Source organism: Medicago sativa, chromosome 6 (genome assembly GCF_051527215.1).
Source record: "Medicago sativa cultivar Bolivia chromosome 6, Bolivia_mono, whole genome shotgun sequence".
NCBI lineage: Eukaryota > Viridiplantae > Streptophyta > Magnoliopsida > Fabales > Fabaceae > Medicago > Medicago sativa.
Genome location: NC_140754.1, coordinates 17767802 through 17788472, shown reverse-complemented (window position 1 = coordinate 17788472; position 20671 = coordinate 17767802). Strand labels below are relative to the sequence as shown.

The 20671-nt window shown below is 30.5% G+C and overlaps 1 protein-coding gene across 2 annotated transcripts; it reads left to right on the top strand.

Annotated features, from left to right (window-relative positions):
* The first annotated feature begins 935 nt into the window (after positions 1 to 935).
* LOC146913335 (cytochrome c1-2, heme protein, mitochondrial-like) lies at positions 936 to 13142 on the top strand. 2 transcript variants are annotated; one of them, XM_085716529.1, is made up of 8 exons: positions 936 to 954; positions 9337 to 9404; positions 10711 to 10925; positions 11398 to 11677; positions 11755 to 11826; positions 12336 to 12452; positions 12560 to 12625; positions 12705 to 13142. In XM_085716529.1, exons 2-8 carry the CDS (start codon positions 9348 to 9350, stop codon positions 12819 to 12821), a joined length of 924 nt encoding a protein of 307 aa, XP_085572655.1. In that variant the 5' UTR covers positions 936 to 954; positions 9337 to 9347; the 3' UTR covers positions 12822 to 13142. The 2 variants fall into 2 exon arrangements, with proteins under 2 accessions (XP_085572655.1, XP_085572654.1); XM_085716528.1 differs by lacking the exon at positions 936 to 954 and adding an exon at positions 7589 to 7705.
* The last annotated feature ends 7529 nt before the right edge of the window (positions 13143 to 20671 follow it).

Below are 20671 nucleotides of genomic sequence, written 5' to 3'. Positions count from 1 at the left end.
TTTTACTTACCTCTTGCCCTTATTTCGGATTATCAAGGTCTCATTCCCTTAGGAACCATAGGTTAACACAAAAAAAAATGATGTCATACAAGACTTTTTCAGTCAAATAAAAAAAGACAAGTAATAATTAGGCTTAAAAATAAGTCTATATCACTATCTAGTAACATGTCTAAGCTATTGCTTGGTTCCATTTTTGGATGGGTCAAAATTAATTCTAGAAGTGAGTAATTGATACGACATTATTACAAAAAATAAATAAATTGGTAGATATGAAGTATGATTGATTTATCTCCGAAATTGATTCTAATTTGAAACTAAAAATTATAACTTTTGATTTTAAAATTGATTTTTACACTCTAATTTATTGTTCAACTAACTTTTACATAAACACACTTAAATATAAATAACTTTAGCTTCAACTCAGTCTTAATCAAAATCAATTTTACAAAATCAATTTTTGTTAGAACCAAAGATACACTAATCCTTCCTTTCTGATAGTAAGTCTTGCAAAATTAGCTCGACTTTTAGTACGACTAAATTCATGGAATGTTAAAAAAATTGTGTTGGTCAGAACACTAAAACACGAGCTTTTATTAATGTGGTAATTGCTCTTCTTCTATCTGTTTTTGCTCATTCCATGAAATAGTCGAGCGTGAGTTAACTCATGCAGATGTATTTTCAATATGAGTTAGCTCACGAGCGTGTATTTTTTCAGCGTAAGCTCGGGTAGAATAAGAATGAGCAAAAACATATGGGAGAAGAGCAATTCTCTTATAATGTTTAGGCAAGAAAGCCCATGAATAAAGCCCAAAAGCCCAAAGAAATTCTGGTGGCAAACAACAGCGAAAGAATCGTTTGTATCGTTCTTCCTCTTCTCTTCTCTTCTCTGTTTCATCACTGCTTCTTCTCTTCATTCTTCCTTCCAATCTTCATTCCCAATTTCGCTTCCATTTTGTAAGTCTCTTTTCCCTAATCATCCTTCTCTTTCTTATTCAATTTTCACCTATCACCATGATTCGGATCTGCTTTTTTTTTTCTTTTTGAATTTTTGAATTCTAAGATTTTTTTTTTATTTAATTTTTTTTTTGTATGTATCGAATTGCACTACATTAATCATTGATTTTTTTTAGGTTATGTGATTGATTCATTTCATTGTTTATATCACCATTTTGATTTTTGTGTATTGTATCTTATAGCATTGTTAAAAGTTGAAACTGAAAATTCATAATCTTGTGCTTGTGATCATGTGGCTGAATTCAATTAAATTCGTTAATTTTTTTATTTATCTATAACAATTGTACCTTCAAATAGTTAATGTGTTAGTTAGGAATGTATAAATGTTATTTATCGAAGAGGTGCACTTATAAATTATGCACCTGATTAGTCTCTAACTTTGTAGGATGCTCTGAAATAATATTTCAAAAAGGTCTCTGACTCTATTAAACTGTCAAGTGGGTCCTTATGTTTTAACCACTTACGATCAATTTAGTCCGAACATACTCTCAGAAGGACTAATATGAGTAAAATTTGATCGAGTCAGAGACATTTTTTGAAATATTCATAATCTTAGGGACCTGTTTGATAGCACCCAACAAAGTCGGGAACAAATTTGGTGGATGAGAAAATGTTTAAAATTTGGGATAAAGTAGCTGAATTATTTTTGAAATTAGATTTGAGCTTATCGGAATTTCAATATGGTTTACATGAAGAATATCAGAAGCTAGTATAATAATAGGATCATTGTAATAAAGTGAAAGTTTGAGTTTGATGCATTATTTGTGGTTTCTGTGCTTGAGGAACAATAAGCATTGAGTTATAGAAATCATTATGAAGTTTGTTTTTTTATAGTAAAAAAGTTTAGATGAGTGGGTACCTTGCCTGGGGTCTTAACCGAGCCTTAGAAAACCTTAAGCTTAGATCTTTGGAGTGATGCATTTCAATAAAAAATATCACCGTTAATTACATGTACAAACTTTCCTCTAAAAATAAAAATAAAATCCATGTACGAACCACCACCTCAAAGAAAAAATACATGTACGAACCACTGATATATCTTGAAAATAATAAATATATTTATCAGTCATCATATATTAAATAGGCTTAATTAGTCCCCGAGTCCCTTAACTTAATTGTTTGTACCAAATTGGTCCCGTAAATTTAATTTGTACCAAATTGGTCCTCAAAGTTTTGCTCCGTAACCACTTTAGGTCCTTTCTGTTAGTTTTGCTCAAAAAACATTAACTCATGCATGTGAAATACCCAAAATACCCTTAATGCCAAATTAAAAATCCCAATTTATTCTCAAAAATAAAAAAAATTCTAAAAAATTGTAAAATTAATTTTCAAAAATAAAAAAAATTCTAAAAAATTGGAAAATTAATTTTCAAAAATAAAAAAATTCTAAAAAATTGAAAAATTATTTTTCAAAAATAAAAAAATTTCTAAAAAAATTGGAAAATTAATTTTCAAAAATAAAAAAAATTCTGAAAAATTTGAAAAAAAATCAGGAATTTTTTTTTTAAAATCTGGAAATGTTTTTTTACGGATTTAGTCAAAATGGATTTTTGTTAATTATAATTCAGATTTTTTTCAATATTAAAAAGATTTTACAAAATACAGGAAATTAAATATTCAAAATAGAAAAAAAGCAAAATTTCAAAATTTTACAAAAAAGGTCAGATTTTTTTTCGAAAAAAGTTTTTTAAATTCCAGAATTTTTCGAAAAAAATTTAATATTCCTGAATTTTTTTCAAAAAAGGTCAGATTTTACAAAAAAGTTTTTTAAATTCCTGATGTTTTTTTAAAAAAGTTTTTTAAATTCCTGAATTTTTCGAAAAAAATTTAATATTCCTGAATTTTTTTCAAAAAAGGTCAGATTTTACAAAAAAGTTTTTTAAATTCCTGAATTTAAAAAACTTTTTTTCGAAAAAAAATCTGACCTTTTTTGTAAAATTTTGAATTTTTGCTTTTTTTGTATTTTGAATATTAAATTCCTGAAATTTGTAAAATCTTTTTAATATTGAAAAAAATCTGAATTATAATTAACAAAAATCCATTTTGACTAAATCCGTAAAAAAACATTTCCAAATTTTTAAAAAAAAAATTCCTGATTTTTTTTCAAATTTTTTAGAATTTTTGAAAATTAATTTTCCAATTTTTTAGATTTTTTAGAATTTTTTTTATTTTTGAAAATTAATTTTACAATTTTTAAATTTTTTTTATTTTTGAAAATTACTTTTACAATTTTTTAGATTTTTTTTTATTTTTGAGAATAAATTGGGATTTTTAATTTGGCATTAAGGGTATTTTGGGTATTTCACATACATGAGTTAATGTTTTTTGAGCAAAACTAACAGAAAGGACCTAAAGTGGTTACGGAACAAAACTTTGAGGACCAATTTGGTACAAATTAAATTTACGGGACCAATTTGGTACAAACAATTAAGTTAAGGGACTCGGGGACTAATTAAGCCTATTAAATATGACTTTTAGGGTCATGCATTTCACAAACAAAACCATCGACTACATACATAAATCCTCAATATATTGCAAAGAATTCATATCTCTCTCATTCTTCATGTATTATATATGACTATTAGGTCATACATGTCTTGTCAAAAAAATATTATATATGTTAAAATACAAAGTGATTGTAAATATAGTAGTTATTTACAAAGTGATCGTAAATAACTACTATATTTTTGTTTATAAATACTCACATATTTTTTTTTTATAAACAAATTATAAATCACATCATGTATTTTCCGTTTATAACAAAAAAAAAAAATCATATCATATACTACTCTGAAATTAGACGAGAAACATCAACAACAATAATTACTTATTTACTTAATATATAAAAAAAATAATAATGTAGATTGTTTAATACTCCGTCTCAAAATAATTGTCTCCTTTGTAATCTTTCTCTGTCTCAAAATAATTGTCACGTTTGAATATCAATGCAACATTTATTATTTTTTTCCAACATTATACCCTTATTTATTGAATTTCATAAATACTCCACTAACTACAATTAATAAGAGTATTTTAGTAAATGATATTAATTTTACCTTTTTTTTAAGGATACCAATTTTACCATTGAAATTGACATAATTAATCATTTTCTTAAAAACTGCACACAAACATTAAACGACCATTATTTTGAAATGGATAGAGTATTATTTTGTAATTTATTCTTTGAGCAGAAATGCCTAAAATAAAATACACTTTACGAGTGCAAATTACAAAAAATTGTTACCTATCTAACCATTAATATATATATTTTTATGGAAAATATGATGCACCTCTAAATATTTATACATATTACATATATGTATTTATAAATAATAAAATCGATGTCCCATTATGTTGGGCGCAATCATCTATCCCGACTATGTTTAGGATCACCACTCTATACAAACTCAAAGTTCTGACGGAGCTAATTTTGTACAAAAAAAAATCTCTTTTATCCAGTTGTATCCAAACAAACCAAATAATTTATTTAAAAAAATAATTTTTATTACAATAAACAAAAAAAGATTATGTTTTTTATTATATTTTTATAAAGTCTCTAAATTATTGAATGTCAAAATCACTTTTTTTTAATCCATAAGAAACATGCCCTAAATTGAGTAAACTGTAAAAACGACAAGTAAATAGAAACAATTTTTTTTAGGCGAATGTCAGATGAATCAACGACACCGTAAGTAGATTAAAATAAAAATAATACAAAAAGTTGGGACATAATCGGCCCAAATGGTTAATGCAAAGTTACATAACAATCGCAATTCACAATCCAGAATTAAAGTCCACAAACCAGATTGTGTGTCAAATCGAGGAGCTAGTTGTACGGACTCGAAGCAGAATTGCAAAAGAACAAAAAAAAAAGTATGTGGACATTAAACACTGAATCCAAAATTTTAGGAAGGCGAGGAATCTGACCAACCATGATGTACATGTCGAACCTGGCTATCTTAATAGTTTGGTTTTATTAGCAAGGCACTGCAGCGGCACCGCCGCCTATTTAGATCTTCAAACATCAAACGAACCACGAACCATAAACGATCACATATACTGAGCGTTTCCATGATGCTTGCCTGTTGAGGTTGATTATTGCTTATTAGTCATTCACATAACCACATACTTCTCAGATTAATTCATCCATTCTATGCAATTGCAGCAACCCCACTCTATTTGTTCCTGATCATTACGATTCGCGTGATCACCGTGTTCATCTCAAAGCTATTCATAAAGGAAGCAGTTTTGGACGAGTATCTTGGAGGATCTGACCATGCCATGGGCTGCGTAGCTATGGTGGGTTATTGTTTCGGTATTTACCTATATTTTAATTTGGTAAAATATCTAACAACCATCAAATTTCATATCACCCTATAAGTGTGTTTTATTTGGTATGTTTTTTTAATAAATAATGTGTATATTTAAAACTCTTTTTAGTTTACTACCATTGTCTTAACTTTATTTCTTCAATTAGCATTTTCTTCTATACGAATAATTGCTCTTTATATAGTAAGAGTATGGGATGAGTTGATTTGAAAAATACTTGAATTGAATTCGATTAAACATGCAAGTGAATGAGTAAAGACAATCCATTGATATATTTCTTAATTTATTAAAAAGTGATTAATGTTTACGCTGATGCATGGAAGATTCTTTTACCAAAATTACAATAAAGAAAGAGATGCATGGAAGATTCTTTATTGCTATGACAAATGACTACAGATGAAAGGCAACTCGCAACATCTTTTAGATGGGTTATCATTAGTTGGTAACTTATCCTGTAAAATTTTCAAAAAATGTATATATGAGGGATTGAATTGTGTCAGATAAGCTTAGCCTAGGATATATTCTAAGGAGTGCTATGAAAATAACGTGCATCTTTGAAAGAGAGATTGTCATCTTGAGAGTTTTTGCAAGGAAATTTGTCATCTTTATGACTCAATGGATTTGTGATCTTGTCAAGTATTGATTGCAAGGAAGGGTAAGCCAAAAGGATAACTTGAATCTAAAACACCATGCAAATGATAAGGGATGTTGAGAGAATGAATAAGAGGTTGTTCACACCAAGGCACACCCAAATAGATAATCAACACTTTATCGTGTACTATTTAACATCCCTTATATGTTAACGTGTATTATTATGAACTATAACGATTTAAAAAAGAAAAAGCTAGAACTAATATATGACATTATATAAAATCATTTTCTATAAAATATTGGGTTAAATATAAAAAGGAAGCATAATCTCATTGATTTTTTTTTTTAAAGAAGCTTAATCTCATTGATTGATTAGTTTGTTTCTCTATTTAAATATCTATCTTATTATTTATTTAAATATATTAACATGAAACATACATTTAAATGAACATGTTTTGATCAAGAGTTTCACTAAACGACGATTTGTCTAAGAGAACCTGAGTTTAATTTTTAGGTGGAACACTTCCTAACCATCTTTTACTTACCTCTTGCCCTTATTTCGGATTATCAAGATCGCATTCCCCTAGGAACCATAGGTTAACACAAAAAAAGATGATGTCATACAAGACTTTTTCAGTCAAATAAAAAAAGACAAGTAATAATTAGGCTTAAAAATAAGTCTATATCAATATCTAGTAACATGTCCAAGCTATTGCTTGGTTCCATTCCTGGATGGGTCAAAATTAATTCAAGAAGTGTGTAATTGATACGACATTATTACAAAAAATAAATAAATTGGTAGATATGAAGTATCATTGATTTATCTCCAAAATTGATTCTAATTTGAAACTAAAAATTATAACTTTTGATTCTAAAATTGATTTTTACACTCTAATTTATTGTTCAACTAACTTTTACAAAACGCACTTAAATATAAATAACTTTAGCTTCAACTTAGTCTTAATCAAAATCAATTTTACAAAATCAATTTTTGTTAGAACCAAAGATACACTAATCCTTCCTTTCTGATAATAAGTCTTACAAAATTAGCTCAACTATTAGTACGACTAAATTCATGGAATATTAAAAAAATTGTGTTGGTAAAAACACTAAAACACGAGCTTTTATTAATGTAGTACTCCCTCCGTTTCAAAATCAGTGTCGCTTTAGCAAAAATAATTTGTTTCAAAATGAATGTCATTCTCACTTTTCAATGTACTATTAATTACGTTTTTCCAATAGTAACCCTTGATTATTATTGTCCACACAACTTCCAAAGTATCATTTTGTACAATAATGACAAATGCACCAATAACTAGCGAGGCTATTTTAGTAAAAGTATCATATCTTTGGACAACATTATTTCATTCCTTAATTTGTATGCAATTGGCTAAAGCGACACTCATTTTGAAACGGAGGGAGTAATTGCTCTTCTCCCTTCTGTTTTTGCTCATTCCCATTAAACAGTCGAACTTTAGTTAACTCATGCAGGTGTATTTTCAATGTGAGTTAACTCACGCAGATGTATTTTTTCAACGTGAGTTAACTCACGTAGAATAGGAATGAGCAAAAACATATGGGTGAATAGCAATTCTCTTATAATGTTTAGGCAAGAAAGCCCATGAATAAAGCCCAAAGAAATTCTGGTGGCAAAAAACAGCGAAAGAATCGTTTGTATCGTTCTTCCTCTTCTCTTCTCTTCTCTGTTTCATCACTGCTTCTTCTCTTCATTCTTCCTTCCAATCTTCATTCCCAATTTCGCTTCCATTTCGTAAGTCTCTTTCCCCTAATCATCCTTCTCTTTCTTATTCAATTTTCGCTTATCACCTTGATTCGGATCTGCGTTTTTTTCTTTTTGAATTTTTGAATTCTGAGATTTTTTTTTTTGTATGTATCGATTTGAACTGTATTCATCATTGATTTTTTAGGTTATGTGATTGATTCATTTCATTGTTTATGTTACCATTTCGATTTTTGTGTATTGTGTATTACTGCATTGTTGGAACTGAAAATTCATAAGCTTGTGCTTGTGATCGTGATCATGTGACTGAATTAAATTAAATTAGTTAATTTTTATTTTATCTATAATGATTATACCTTCAAATAGTTAACGTGTTAGTTAGGAATGTATAAATGTTTTGTCGAAGAGGAGCACTTATAATCATGCACGTGATTAGTCCCTGACTTTGTAGGACGCTCTGAAATAGGTCTATGAGATTGTTAATATTTCAAAAAGGCTTCCGACTCTATTAAACGCGGTCCTTATATTTCAACCACTTACTATCAATTTAGTCCGAACATACTCTCAGAAGGGCTAATATGAGTAAATTTGATCGAGTTAGAGACATTTTTTTAAATATTTATAATCTTAGGGAACTGTTTGATGGCGCCCTACAAAGTTAGGGATGAATTTGGTGGGCGAGGAAATGTTCAAAATTTGGGATAAAGTAGCTGAATTAATTTTGAAATTAGATTGGAGCTTATTGGAATTTCAATATGGTTTACATGAAGAATATCGGAAGCTAGTATAATAATAGGATCATTGTAATGAAGTAACAGTTTGAGTTTGATGCATTATTTATGGTTTCTGTGCTTGAGGAGCAATAGTCTTCGAATGATAAATGTCATTATGAATTTTTATTTTTACAATAAATTTTTTTAGATGAGTTGTGTCCCGGGGGTCTTGACCGAGCTATAGAAAACCTCAAGCTCAAAGTTTTCACAAATGTACTTACATATCGCCCACTAATGAGGTCCTCACATTGGCAATAAGATTCAAACTCAAGTTCTTGTGGGGTATGAGTTGAATCCTTACCAACTGGGCTAACCTTTATTGCTATCGTTATAAAGTTTTTAATGATATCACTTGTAATTTGGGAAGATAAAAGTATTTCTTAGTGGGTTAGGATACTATCAGAAATTTGGTTAATTGGCATCATGGTTATATCATATTTTACATGTGTCTTGGAGTTTTATTTGTTGGTATGTGTTCTACAGAGAACAAATATAAGCTCTGTCTTTCTGTGCAAACCTTTGTCTATATCATGTCTGTCTCTTTTTTATTCTTGTTGTCAATATATTTCACCAATACTTGGATTACATGCCTATATGTCTGTTTGATAGATCATCACTCCATAATCTAAAATTTGAAATTTGTAAGTATTTCTTCTGCCAGTTTTCGTTTAAGGGTTCAATTTTCATAATTTTTTTCATTGCAGAAGCTGCCGATAATTTTTTTTATTGTAGCTATTTGCTCATATTTGATGATGCTGTCCTTAATATTATTTTTGATCAAATGTTGTTCTTACTATTGACTTTATGCTTATATATGTTTATCATTGATACCTTGTTGGTTTATTCAGTTATTTATCTTTAGTTTCTATTTATATGACCGGTTGCCAGTGTGGATTGAAATGGCTGGAGGTGTTTTTCAGCAGTTATTGAGGAGGAAACTCCAATCTCATTCTCCTGTAAGCACTAGATCCTCTCTTCGTGATAATTTTATACTTTTGTGAATGTTAGGACTATGCTTCTGGTCCTTCCATTTTTGGACTTAAATCGGAGACCCTTAGACTTGTTAGGTATCGGGAAAATTGATTTTATGCTTATCTGGAAGTGGTTATTGCTATGCACTTTACCTTTTATTTATTTATTTATTTATTTATTTATAAAAATGATTTTATGCTTATTTATTTATTTATATCTGGAAGTGGTATCGAGCAATATTGTTTTCTATTCCATCCAATTTATCATTTCTTCTCTCTAGGAGTCACATATACAATAGACTTCTCCATGGGCACAATGTTGTTAATGACACGTGGATTCATGATGGCAAGCCCAAAATCCACCATAAAATACGACTGATGTACAGTAGCATATGGCTGAAGCATGAAAGCTATAATAAAAATCTAATACATGTATCAAAAAGTATGCAAAAGTTAACAGCTCATGTTCCGAATAATAAACAAGAAACTGGTTGCAAAATTAAATGGTGCTTTGTTCAACAGTCCCCTATGCCGTACCGCCATGGTTGCCATTTTACATGATTCTTTTTCAAATCATTCAAAACCCTCTATTTTGTAGACATCATCACTTCTTCATGATGGGTTGATGATGCTGGGATCACTACTGATGCTGTGTTTCAAAAGAGGTAGTATTGTGTAAGGCAGTTGGCTGCCGGTTGAAACTTCATTGAATATTTTATGGCATGGAACAATGATAATAGTGTTCTAAAAATTACCCATTTCTAAACAGTCTGCTATAATTTTTCATGCCGTGTTTAGAATTCCCTTTGTCATTATTCCCTTTTGAATATTTTAATAAGAAAGTGCATCATCATTGTAGCAATTAAGATTTATCTCTTGCATGGAAAATATTTAGTTTAGGTGGTGGATTCCTTCGTGTTTCACCACTACTGTAAATTTTTTTGCCTTATCGATAGATCAAGTTAAATCCCATGAAATTTGTAAATGCAATTCTCCGAATCCAAATCATGCTCAATCTTTTGGTCATTAGGGTATACAGAATTCTCAGTTTAATTTGCCCATATCATAGCTTTAATTACTCCTCAATAGAACTCCTGAGGACTTGGGTCCAAGTCCAATTAATGGGAGCTATCTTCTATTACATGCTTAGGGTCATTGTTTGATATAGGGAAAGACCATTATAAAATCATACATTTTCATGTCATAAAACTTCCACGAGTTTATAACAATTTTCCTTCCATGGAACAATCAAATTGTCTGTTGCTAATGGCTTCTGATATGCTTCCTGCAGAGTCCTTCATCTATGTCATCGATAATCACGAAGAATGATGGTGCTGGTTCTACGAGCAGCAGATCCTTTAGAGTCCTTGCATTAATTGGAGCGGGTGTCTCAGGTCTTTTGGGTTTTGCAACAACAGCATCATCTGATGAAGCTGAGCATGGCCTGGCTGCTCCAAGCTATCCATGGCCGCACGAGGGAATCCTCAGTTCATATGATCATGCTTCGTATGTTTGAGCTAAGCTTTTCCTATATTTTCATGTTTTTGGGTTCAGCGATATCATTTCCCAAGCTAGTCACTATTACATATACTAAAACTAGCCTCTTTTTCCTTTTAAGGTGATTTGCAAATAGTTGTTAGTTGTAGGTACATTTTTAATTGGACTTCTTTCATTTATATTACTTAATGTTGTTTTTATCAGTTTTGGATCAGCATTCAGTCTTCCTCTCTTTGTTATTTCATTTTTATATTACTAAATGTTATTTCATGTTTGTGTTATATAGTGAAGTAGTTAGTGATCAATAATATTTGTATCTTAAAAGAACCATGATTTTTTCTTTTCTTTTCCTAGACTGTAATTTTCTGAAAGGAAATGTTCTAAATTATGCAATAAGTATTTCCTCTTTCTTTTAGGGCCTTTTTCTGGGCCAGGATTTCGGTGAATCTGTATTATGCTCTTAACTATTTTTTTTGACCAGGATTCGTCGTGGTCATCAAGTTTATACACAAGTCTGCGCTTCCTGCCATTCCATGTCTTTGATATCATACCGTGATTTGGTTGGTGTTGCTTACACAGAAGAGGAGGTAAAGGCAATGGCTACTGAGATTGAGGTGGTTGATGGCCCTAATGATGAGGGTGAGATGTTTACACGTCCCGGTAAACTCAGTGACCGCTTTCCTCAGCCATATTCAAATGAATCAGCTGCTAGATTTGCTAATGGAGGAGCCTATCCTCCAGATCTAAGTCTCATCACCAAAGTAATGTCGGCTGTCTTCTAGTAACTAAGATTTTCTGTTTTATGCATACAAGAAATATCTTTAACTTGTATTTTCAGGCTCGTCACAATGGTCAGAACTACGTGTTTGCTCTTCTTACCGGTTATCGTGACCCCCCTGCCGGTGTTGTGGTAAATTCTCTTTACATTGATTTTACAGCTAAACTCTACTTATTAAAGTATTTTCAGAAGTTTTTATATGTTGGGCAGTTCAGACCCAAAACAAACTAGATTCTGAAATCAGTTGTATATGAGCGGTAGGTGCGGGTTTGAAATCTGTGCAAGCATATATAGTCAACAAGTGTCAAATTAAGTTTTTCTTTTTCTTGTACACCAATATGTAAAAATATACATGCACCTTATGTGGAATATCACGATTTGTTGTTCGATATGATAAATAAAGACATTATGGCATTATTTAGTTTGTGGCCGGCAACACCTAATGAGAATGAATATGGTGGTGAATTTGTCCTTACATGTGACTTGAGTTGTCGTTCATGCATGCTTGTATATGGATATTAACAATTAGTGAAGAACTTTGTTTTACTTTCTCGACTATCTAATTGTCATCAATTCTAAATATCACGTTCAAGTTGATAGTTATTTTGCCCCTACATTATTGCTTATCAATTCCAATGCAGATTAGAGAAGGACTGCACTATAATCCTTATTTTCCCGGTGGAGCCATTGCCATGCCTAAAATGCTTAATGATGGTGCTGTTGAATATGAAGATGGTACCCCTGCTACCGAAGCTCAGGTACTTTTATGTGTTGCGGAGGATTTCGTTCAATAAATCTTATCATAATTGATAATTATCTACTTAGGAAGAATGAAATATCATATTTATACTTTAATTTGCTGCAGATGGGGAAAGATATTGTGTCATTTTTGTCTTGGGCAGCGGAACCTGAGATGGAAGAGAGAAAACTGGTTTGTTTCCTTTATTTTCTTCTATCAGATCAAATGAAATAAACGTATTGATTTTCTTACACATTGCTACCATTTGCAGATGGGATTTAAATGGATATTTGTACTTTCATTGGCATTACTTCAAGCTGCATATTATCGTCGCCTTCGGTGGTCTGTTCTCAAGTCTCGCAAGTTGGTTCTTGATGTTGTCAACTAACTGCTTTCAAGTTACATTTATTATTTTTGGAAAGAAGATAATTGTTACCAATAACGATGTCAAATCTCATCACGTCAAATTCGTTGAGAGACTAGCCAGAAAGCATGCCATATTTTTGTTCGAGGTATAAAAATAAAGGTGTTACATGCATTTGATATACGTTACTTCAATTTTTCTCCTCCTTCTTAGAGCTGTGCATCTTTTGCATTTAAATTTTGGCTCACTCGGGATCTTCAAGATATTATTTGTAATTGATCCAAGTTATTACATCAAAATTTTGATTTTGAAAGTAAATTGTTGAATGATACCTTTGGAATTTAATTTCTTGTATGTTTTTAGAAGAGGTGTTCCAAAAAGAAGAATATTTTGAATGAAATAAGAAATTAAGAAAAGGAGATTTATAAAGGGCATTTGCTACCCTGTACAATTTCATTCTAATGACCCCACATTTTTTCTTTGCAAGTCCTAAAGTATCATCTTCTTTCCAATTTAGACTCTAAATTATGTCAATTTAATAAGTTCTTATACTATTATATAATCTGTGGCTACCAAGATGTTAGAAACTAAATTGATGGAGTTACATTACTAATATGACATAATTTAACATAGGGTAGGAGCGAAATTGATAATCTATTCAATGTATTACATGGAACCAACTCATAGCATTTCATTATCAATCAAAGTGTAAATACATAACCAAACATCAACTACTAATTGGTGGCTAGCTAATAATGGAGCTACATTTGCTAATTCATGAGTATGTAAGATTGATCCACTTTTGCATATGCCAAATTTTTTGGAGATTAAAATTGAATTTGACATAAATTTATTGGTACGACACAGTTTTACATAAATATATCTTAACATAAATCACCTTAACTCATTCTAACAATAATTAGTTTTAAAGAATCCAATTCAATTAAAATCGATTTTTATCACCGTAACACTAATCAAAAGCTTAGTGGTCGATGATAATGTTCTTTCATGATCAGGTACGTTAGTGTGAGTAGATATAGACAGTAGCACATGCCAAAGAAAATAGAGAAATACACATCCAAACAGTTAGTTATTTATGTATTTCCATGTCCAGAATAATCCAATTTAATCTTTCTTATTTACTTTTTCATTATTTCGATATTTGTGATATTTTCTACTATGTGGGAATCTTTATATACAAGCCTCTGCCACCTTAAACCATTTCTTGTTTGGCTTCTTCCTCATCTAACATAGAATTTAACCTAATATTTGAGTATAAATAGGACCATAATTTCAATATACTAAAATCACATAGTAGCATATAGATAGAGAGAAAACGTGTAGATATAAAATAATTAGGGATAGAGAAAACTCTCACCTCTTCAAACAAAATTACCATTTTCCTTTCTATAATTAAACTCCACATATTATGTTATGTTACCAATAGTCATCATAACCCCTTTCAATCCCCCTCATTTCTGTTTCATTGACTTTTTAAACTTGAGAGTGCTAAGAACAGAACACGTGAGTGTTAATAAGAGAATGTCATTAACATTTATCTAAGTATTACATTAGGAATAGTCCTCTCTTTCCTTTTTATTATCTTTTTTATGTCGAGTTTCATATATTTTGACAAATTTTTTAAATGCTGAACACCATTTTTTAGTTAGATTCTCATTTCCAATTGCCATTATTACTTCATTGTAGTCTTGGATTTTTATTGACTTTAACTACTAAAGTATTTTTATGCAGTTTTAGTCTGCACTTCCATTTTGACTTTTAGTCGTGGTTCCCTTTCTTCATAGTTGTTCTTTGAAATCCTAGTATTAATATTTGCCTCTTTTCATTATCATGACAATGATACATCGGAGTACTAGAGAATGGGTTAGGTTTGAAAATTGGTTGTTACATCTATTTATGATTAAGAACATGATGTGTTGGCCTTAACTGAAACAAAGTGAAAAAGATTATGAGTAACCAAAAAATTCATCGTGGAAGAAGGATGGCAGTGTCAGTTGGATCGATTGAACTAACATTGTCTTCCTTCACCCTCCATCCTTGAACTTTTTGTCATCATTCATACCCTTAGTCCATATTGTTTTGGTAAAGTACAGCACATTAAGGTTAACCTTAAACATATGTGTAAAGACAATTTTCCAATGTTCGTTGTCCCTATAATATTTCAAGATTTTATCTTTATAATGTCGAAAACATAAATAAATATTAAATCTAGGATTTATAAGAACCATTTTTTCAAATTAGAAAATGTCCCTATGAGCTTAGCTCAATTGGTAAAGACAATGCATAATATATGCAAGGTTTGGGGTTCGAACCCGGAAAAAAAATAGAAAATAACATTCCTTGCACATGAAAACAAAGTTCTAATATTAATAATCATAATCAAATTGGAAAAAAGTAAATTTGGAGAAAGAGATGTAAAAAATAAGTGTATACAAAATTTTGTGATAGAACAAACAAGTTGCAAAAGAAAAAACTAATTTCACCAAACAAAATCAAACAAAGTAAACATGCAAGTGAGGGCCACAATAAATAAAAAAAGACTAACTCTAAACCCTAAAAACGAAACACTAGTTTTAAATGAATAATTCTTGGGTGGACACAAAGATTTGGATCCTCTATTTGGTCACACACAAAAAAGTGAACATGCTAAAATCATTTGAAAATTAATGATTATTTAATTGTTATTTTTTTTACTTTTTCCTTTTTATATGTGTGTGACCAAATAAAAGGGTCCAAATCTTTGTGTCCACCCAAGAGTCTCTCGTTTTAAATAGAGAAAATAGAATAACAAATCTTGGTAGAGAAATAGAGCAAGAACATGCAGATATGCATTCCAGAACAGAGAAAAAAATATTGTGTTTTTCTTTACTACACGATGTCTTTTGAGTTAGTGTTAGAAAGTTGAAGGGTTTGTTCAATAAAATGAAAATGTAGTATACGGTGATGTCTTCAATCTTGAGTCAATTTATTTATTTTTGTATAATTTGATCAGTAAGTGAGAATGGTCATTGACGAAAAAACACAACAACAACAATAGTAATAATAAAAGTAGTAATAATAATTCTTTCAAAAAAAAAGTAGTAATAATAATAATAATAATAATAATAATAATAATAATAATAATAATAATAATAATAATAATAATAATAATAATAATAATAATAATAATAATAATAATAATAATAATAATAATAATAATAATAATAATAATAGGGAGAACAAAACGATTTATAATAGTTATAATGTAATATATTTATATTATATTAAAAAAAAAGCTTTATAATGTCTTTATACTTAGAAGTTTCTTTTAAAAAATTTGATGCATTTCTAATCCTGAACCATGTCTTTTATATTCTCATTTCTAATTACCATTATTACTTTATTCATATGGTTTTAGTTTTTCATATTGACTCGACATAATGTAATTTTCATACAGTTTTGATCCGCACTTCCATTTTGAGCATTGTGTTTACTTTCCCATCCCTTGCTTGAAACATAATATTCATTTTAAAGTTAATTATATCAAGGTTAGGTGGGAGAGTCTCATGACTTAAGTAGCGCATTGATCACTTTTATCTACTTATTCCAAGACTCCTAACACTAATGCTAAAAGTTATGAATGTAAGAATGTATGTAGAATGATGTTTGGAATTGATGTTATTATAGTGGCAATCATAAGTTTTCTCTATATAGTTCATCCCACTTTCGATGAAGTATCAATCTTTGTTAGTATTTTACGGATATAGTGAGAGCTCACAAATTATTATCACATTTTAAATTTAAATCTATAAACTCTCAATATTTCCATTAAGGGTTGCTTAGATCTTCGTCTGGATTTGGATTTAGCGTATGAAGCAAATTTCAATTGACACTTTAATAACAAAAATCAAAATACAGTCTCAGATGCAAAGCAATTTAGACCACAGGCAATGGCTTGCGGCCTATAGAATCCTAAATCGGGTATCACGACTGAACCATGCGACATCATCAAACTGTAGTTGCAAAAGTTTACTTGGCACGTACGTCTATGTTGTCATTGTGTTTACCGTAAAAATTAGCTTGTTATTACTAACCACAGCCTATGATATTTATTTTAGTTATTGCACTACTTGTCTTTGTTTGTTTGCCTCTTGGCTTTTGAATGTGCATAACTTGCAAGTCCTACTCCTATGTTAGTATGAATTATTGGGAATTAAGTTCGATAGTCAATGTTTTAGGTTGGATAGTTGATGTTTTCTTTCTTTTTATTGTATGAGTTGGACAGTTAAGCGTGGAAAATATAAGCTACATTTGATCATACTAAAAGAGCATGATTGTTTTTAGCTAATCTTGATATTGGTAGTTTTGATATTATTTGAATTTTTTGCATTGCAACTTTTGTTATTGGTAGGGTTAACCTTGATTACGTTTGTAGTTGATACAAATTTACAAATGGTATGAATAACAAAGGTATATCAATCTTCTACCTAATTTTAAGTCTTATCTTCTGTCTTTATTATTTTAATCAAACTATGTTACATTTGATTCATTTTTCTCATTGCAACCTCTCAGTCTCTCATGACCAAACCACTTTAATCTGAGTTTTGGTCATCTTCTCCTCAGCAAAGTGCTACTCAAAATCCGAAAATAGGGTTAACAGTAGGGTTAACAAGTTTAAAGTGTTGATAGAAGTATTAAAATTGAAAGGATGAACAAAAATAGAATTTGAGTTTGAAATTGACCTAGAGTTTGAAACATAACTTAAGATGATTCTATTTTGTAATATCAACACTTCTTAATGATGGGTTGGTAATGTATTCACTATGGATCAGTGATAATATTGTGCTAAAAATGACCAGCTTCTGAACATTCTTTTGGAATTTGATTTAACTATAGATATCTTTTATTTGCTACAATACAAGATAGTCAACACTAATGTTTGTGTTTTTGGATAGAAGACATTCTTTTGAGATTTCCCTGTATTTTCATGTTTTTGGTTTCAACGATATCATTTCCCAAGTTAGTCACTACCACATATACTAAAACTAGCCTCTTTTTCATTTTTAAGGTGATTTACAAATAGTTAATACTTTTTGTTACACCTTTCATTTATATGTTATTTCGTTTTTGTGGTGACATGTGATCTAAGATGTTGTGCCATTTTTTCTCTTGGGCTGCAGAACCTGAGATGGAAGAGAGAAAACTGGTTTGCCATTTTTTACATGCAATGAAGAAAATATATGATTTTCTAAGATCATTGCTGCTACATGTAGATAATGTATAAATGGATATTTGACTTCAAGCTGTGTATTATCGTCGGCTTCGGTGGTCTGTTCTTAAGTCTCGCAAGTTGGTTCTTGATGTCGTCAACTAGCTGCCTTCAAATTTTTTCATTTTTGGGAGAAGATAATTGTTGCCAATAACAATGTCAAATCTCATCACGTCAATTTTCCTCATCGTACTTTGAGGTGTGTATTTCTTGCATTTAAATTTTGACTCCTGATAAGTGTTCAAAAGTGATATATTTCATATGTTAGTTTAGGCATTTTAGTGACATTTTTTTGCAAGATTCTCTATGGAAAACTCCAATATTTTGCAAATATGTCATTTATACTTTTGGAACCTTATTCTACCCTTTTTGTGCAGGAAAATACAAGCAAGGATCAAGAGTTGTCAAAATTCAAAGATTCACGCTATTAGCGTGGAACACGCTATTAGCGTACAAACTCCAGAGAGCCACGCCATTAGCGTACCTGGAGCGAAGCAGAAGCTGGTCATGAAGAATTACACTATTAGCGTGAGATACGCTATTAGCGTAAATGCTCCAGAGAGCCACGCCATTAGCGTAGCTAGAGCGAAGAAGCAGGGCAAGACCAACGTGGCACAATCCCATTGGCCACAAGCTTAAACCCCCACACTTCGCTAATAGCGTATATTTCGCTATTAGCGCAGGTGTAAAAACTTAGCCCATTTAAATAGCATTTTTACCTCTCTTTTAGGTATTCACTATTCCATTAGATATTTTCTTACATTCTAAGAGAGAGGTTAGAGCTATATATTTCTTGAAGAGAAACACAAAGCAAGTGGTTTAGGAGTAGATTCAACCCTAGATTCATTGAGACATCAAGGATCTTGGCATGGAATCTTCATCTTTCCTTCATCCTTTGCATAGTTTACATGTCTATATGTAGCTATTATCTACTCTTGTAGTATTGAGGTAATCAAACAAGTTATTATGTAATCTTTTGATCTTTTAATATATAAGGTTCTAGCTTAATGATTCAATATTGTTGTTATTCTTGTTCTTAATGCTTTCTATGAGATTCAAGATGATTTGGACACGAACTCTTGAATCTATAACTAGAATAACAATCTATCTTAAGTTATATCACTCTTGACAAGTTTGTAAACCTTTGATAATCACTTTTAATCAAGAAATCAATGCTTTCGGATGTTTAATCAGGCTGGACACGGTAGATTAAGCTATCCGATCGACTTTATTATCGTTTAAAGGATTTGGACACGAATGTTTAAACGATACTTTAGAAATAACGATATCACTTTGGACACGAAGGATATTTGTAGAAATGATTGTGATAATATTGGTTATAAAGCTAGAATCCATTAATCGATCTAGAGATTGCTGCTGTTATGCTTGGTTGATTTCTTGAGCCGCAAGCGAAATAGTTCTATCTCTTCTCGTTTTATTTTATTGTCAATTAGAAGTAGTTTTACAAACAAACAATTTATATCCAAACCCTTAATGTGAACTATTGTGAAAATGCTTATGATTAACGCAACTCCCTGTGGAAACGATCCTATATTATACTCACGTGTATATAGTTTTATGACATGTAAAAAAATCTTACATCAACTCCCTGTGAATCTTTATGATATATATCATTTATTTGTAATTCATTTAAATTACGAACATTTCAAAATTTTGATTGTAAATTGTCAAATGACATCTTTGGAACTTAATTTCTTGTATGTTTATCATGACAAGAACACATTCCGGATATTAAAAGTTCCTAAAAGAAGAATATTTTGAATGAACAAAAAAAAAAAGGAGATTAATAAAGGGCATTTACTGCCCTGTAAAACTTCATTTTAAGGACTCCGTATATTTTTCTCCAACTTGGTCTCTAAATTATGTCAATTTAGTCTTGGCTACTAAGATGTTAGGAACTAAATCGACGGAGTTTCATTATTAAATTGACATATTTTATAAAGTGTAGCTGGTACTAAATTGACAATCTATTTTTTGACCGAAGCAAAATTAATTTATATCATTAACAAGGAAAGGTTCAATACAAGCAAGAGCTGTAGACCAAGATTTTTGGGTGTCAAGCCATTGATTGGACTTGAACCTTCAATCTACCGGACTTGCTCGATTTTATTCTTGGGAAGGGAAAAAGAGATTGAAAAACCCTTTTTGGATCCGGAGGTCGGTTACGATTCGGGAAGGTGTTAGGCACCCGCGTCGTTCACGGTACTCCGTGAGAACCTCTTTCTAACTTTATTTTTATTTGGAAAATTATTGCTTAAAGTATAAGTGAAAGAATGGAGGGAGAAGAAGTTGGAGTTTTTGGTTATTTTTATTTGATCGATTTGAAAGGAATAAAGCCTCTGCCTACGTACCCTAAAAAGGGATCAAAACCACCGTAGTTCTCTCTTAAAAAGTATTTTTGTGGGTTAGGTTGATTTTAATTATTTTTTGAAAATGATTTTGAGAAGGGTTGCGAGACCTCAAAGGTATAGAAGAATAAAATGGAAGTGAGGTTGTTTCATTTTATTTGCGAAAGGTAGTCTAAGTTTGATTAAAGTTCAATTAGGAATTTGATTAAGAAAATAAAGGGAAAACAACATGGATT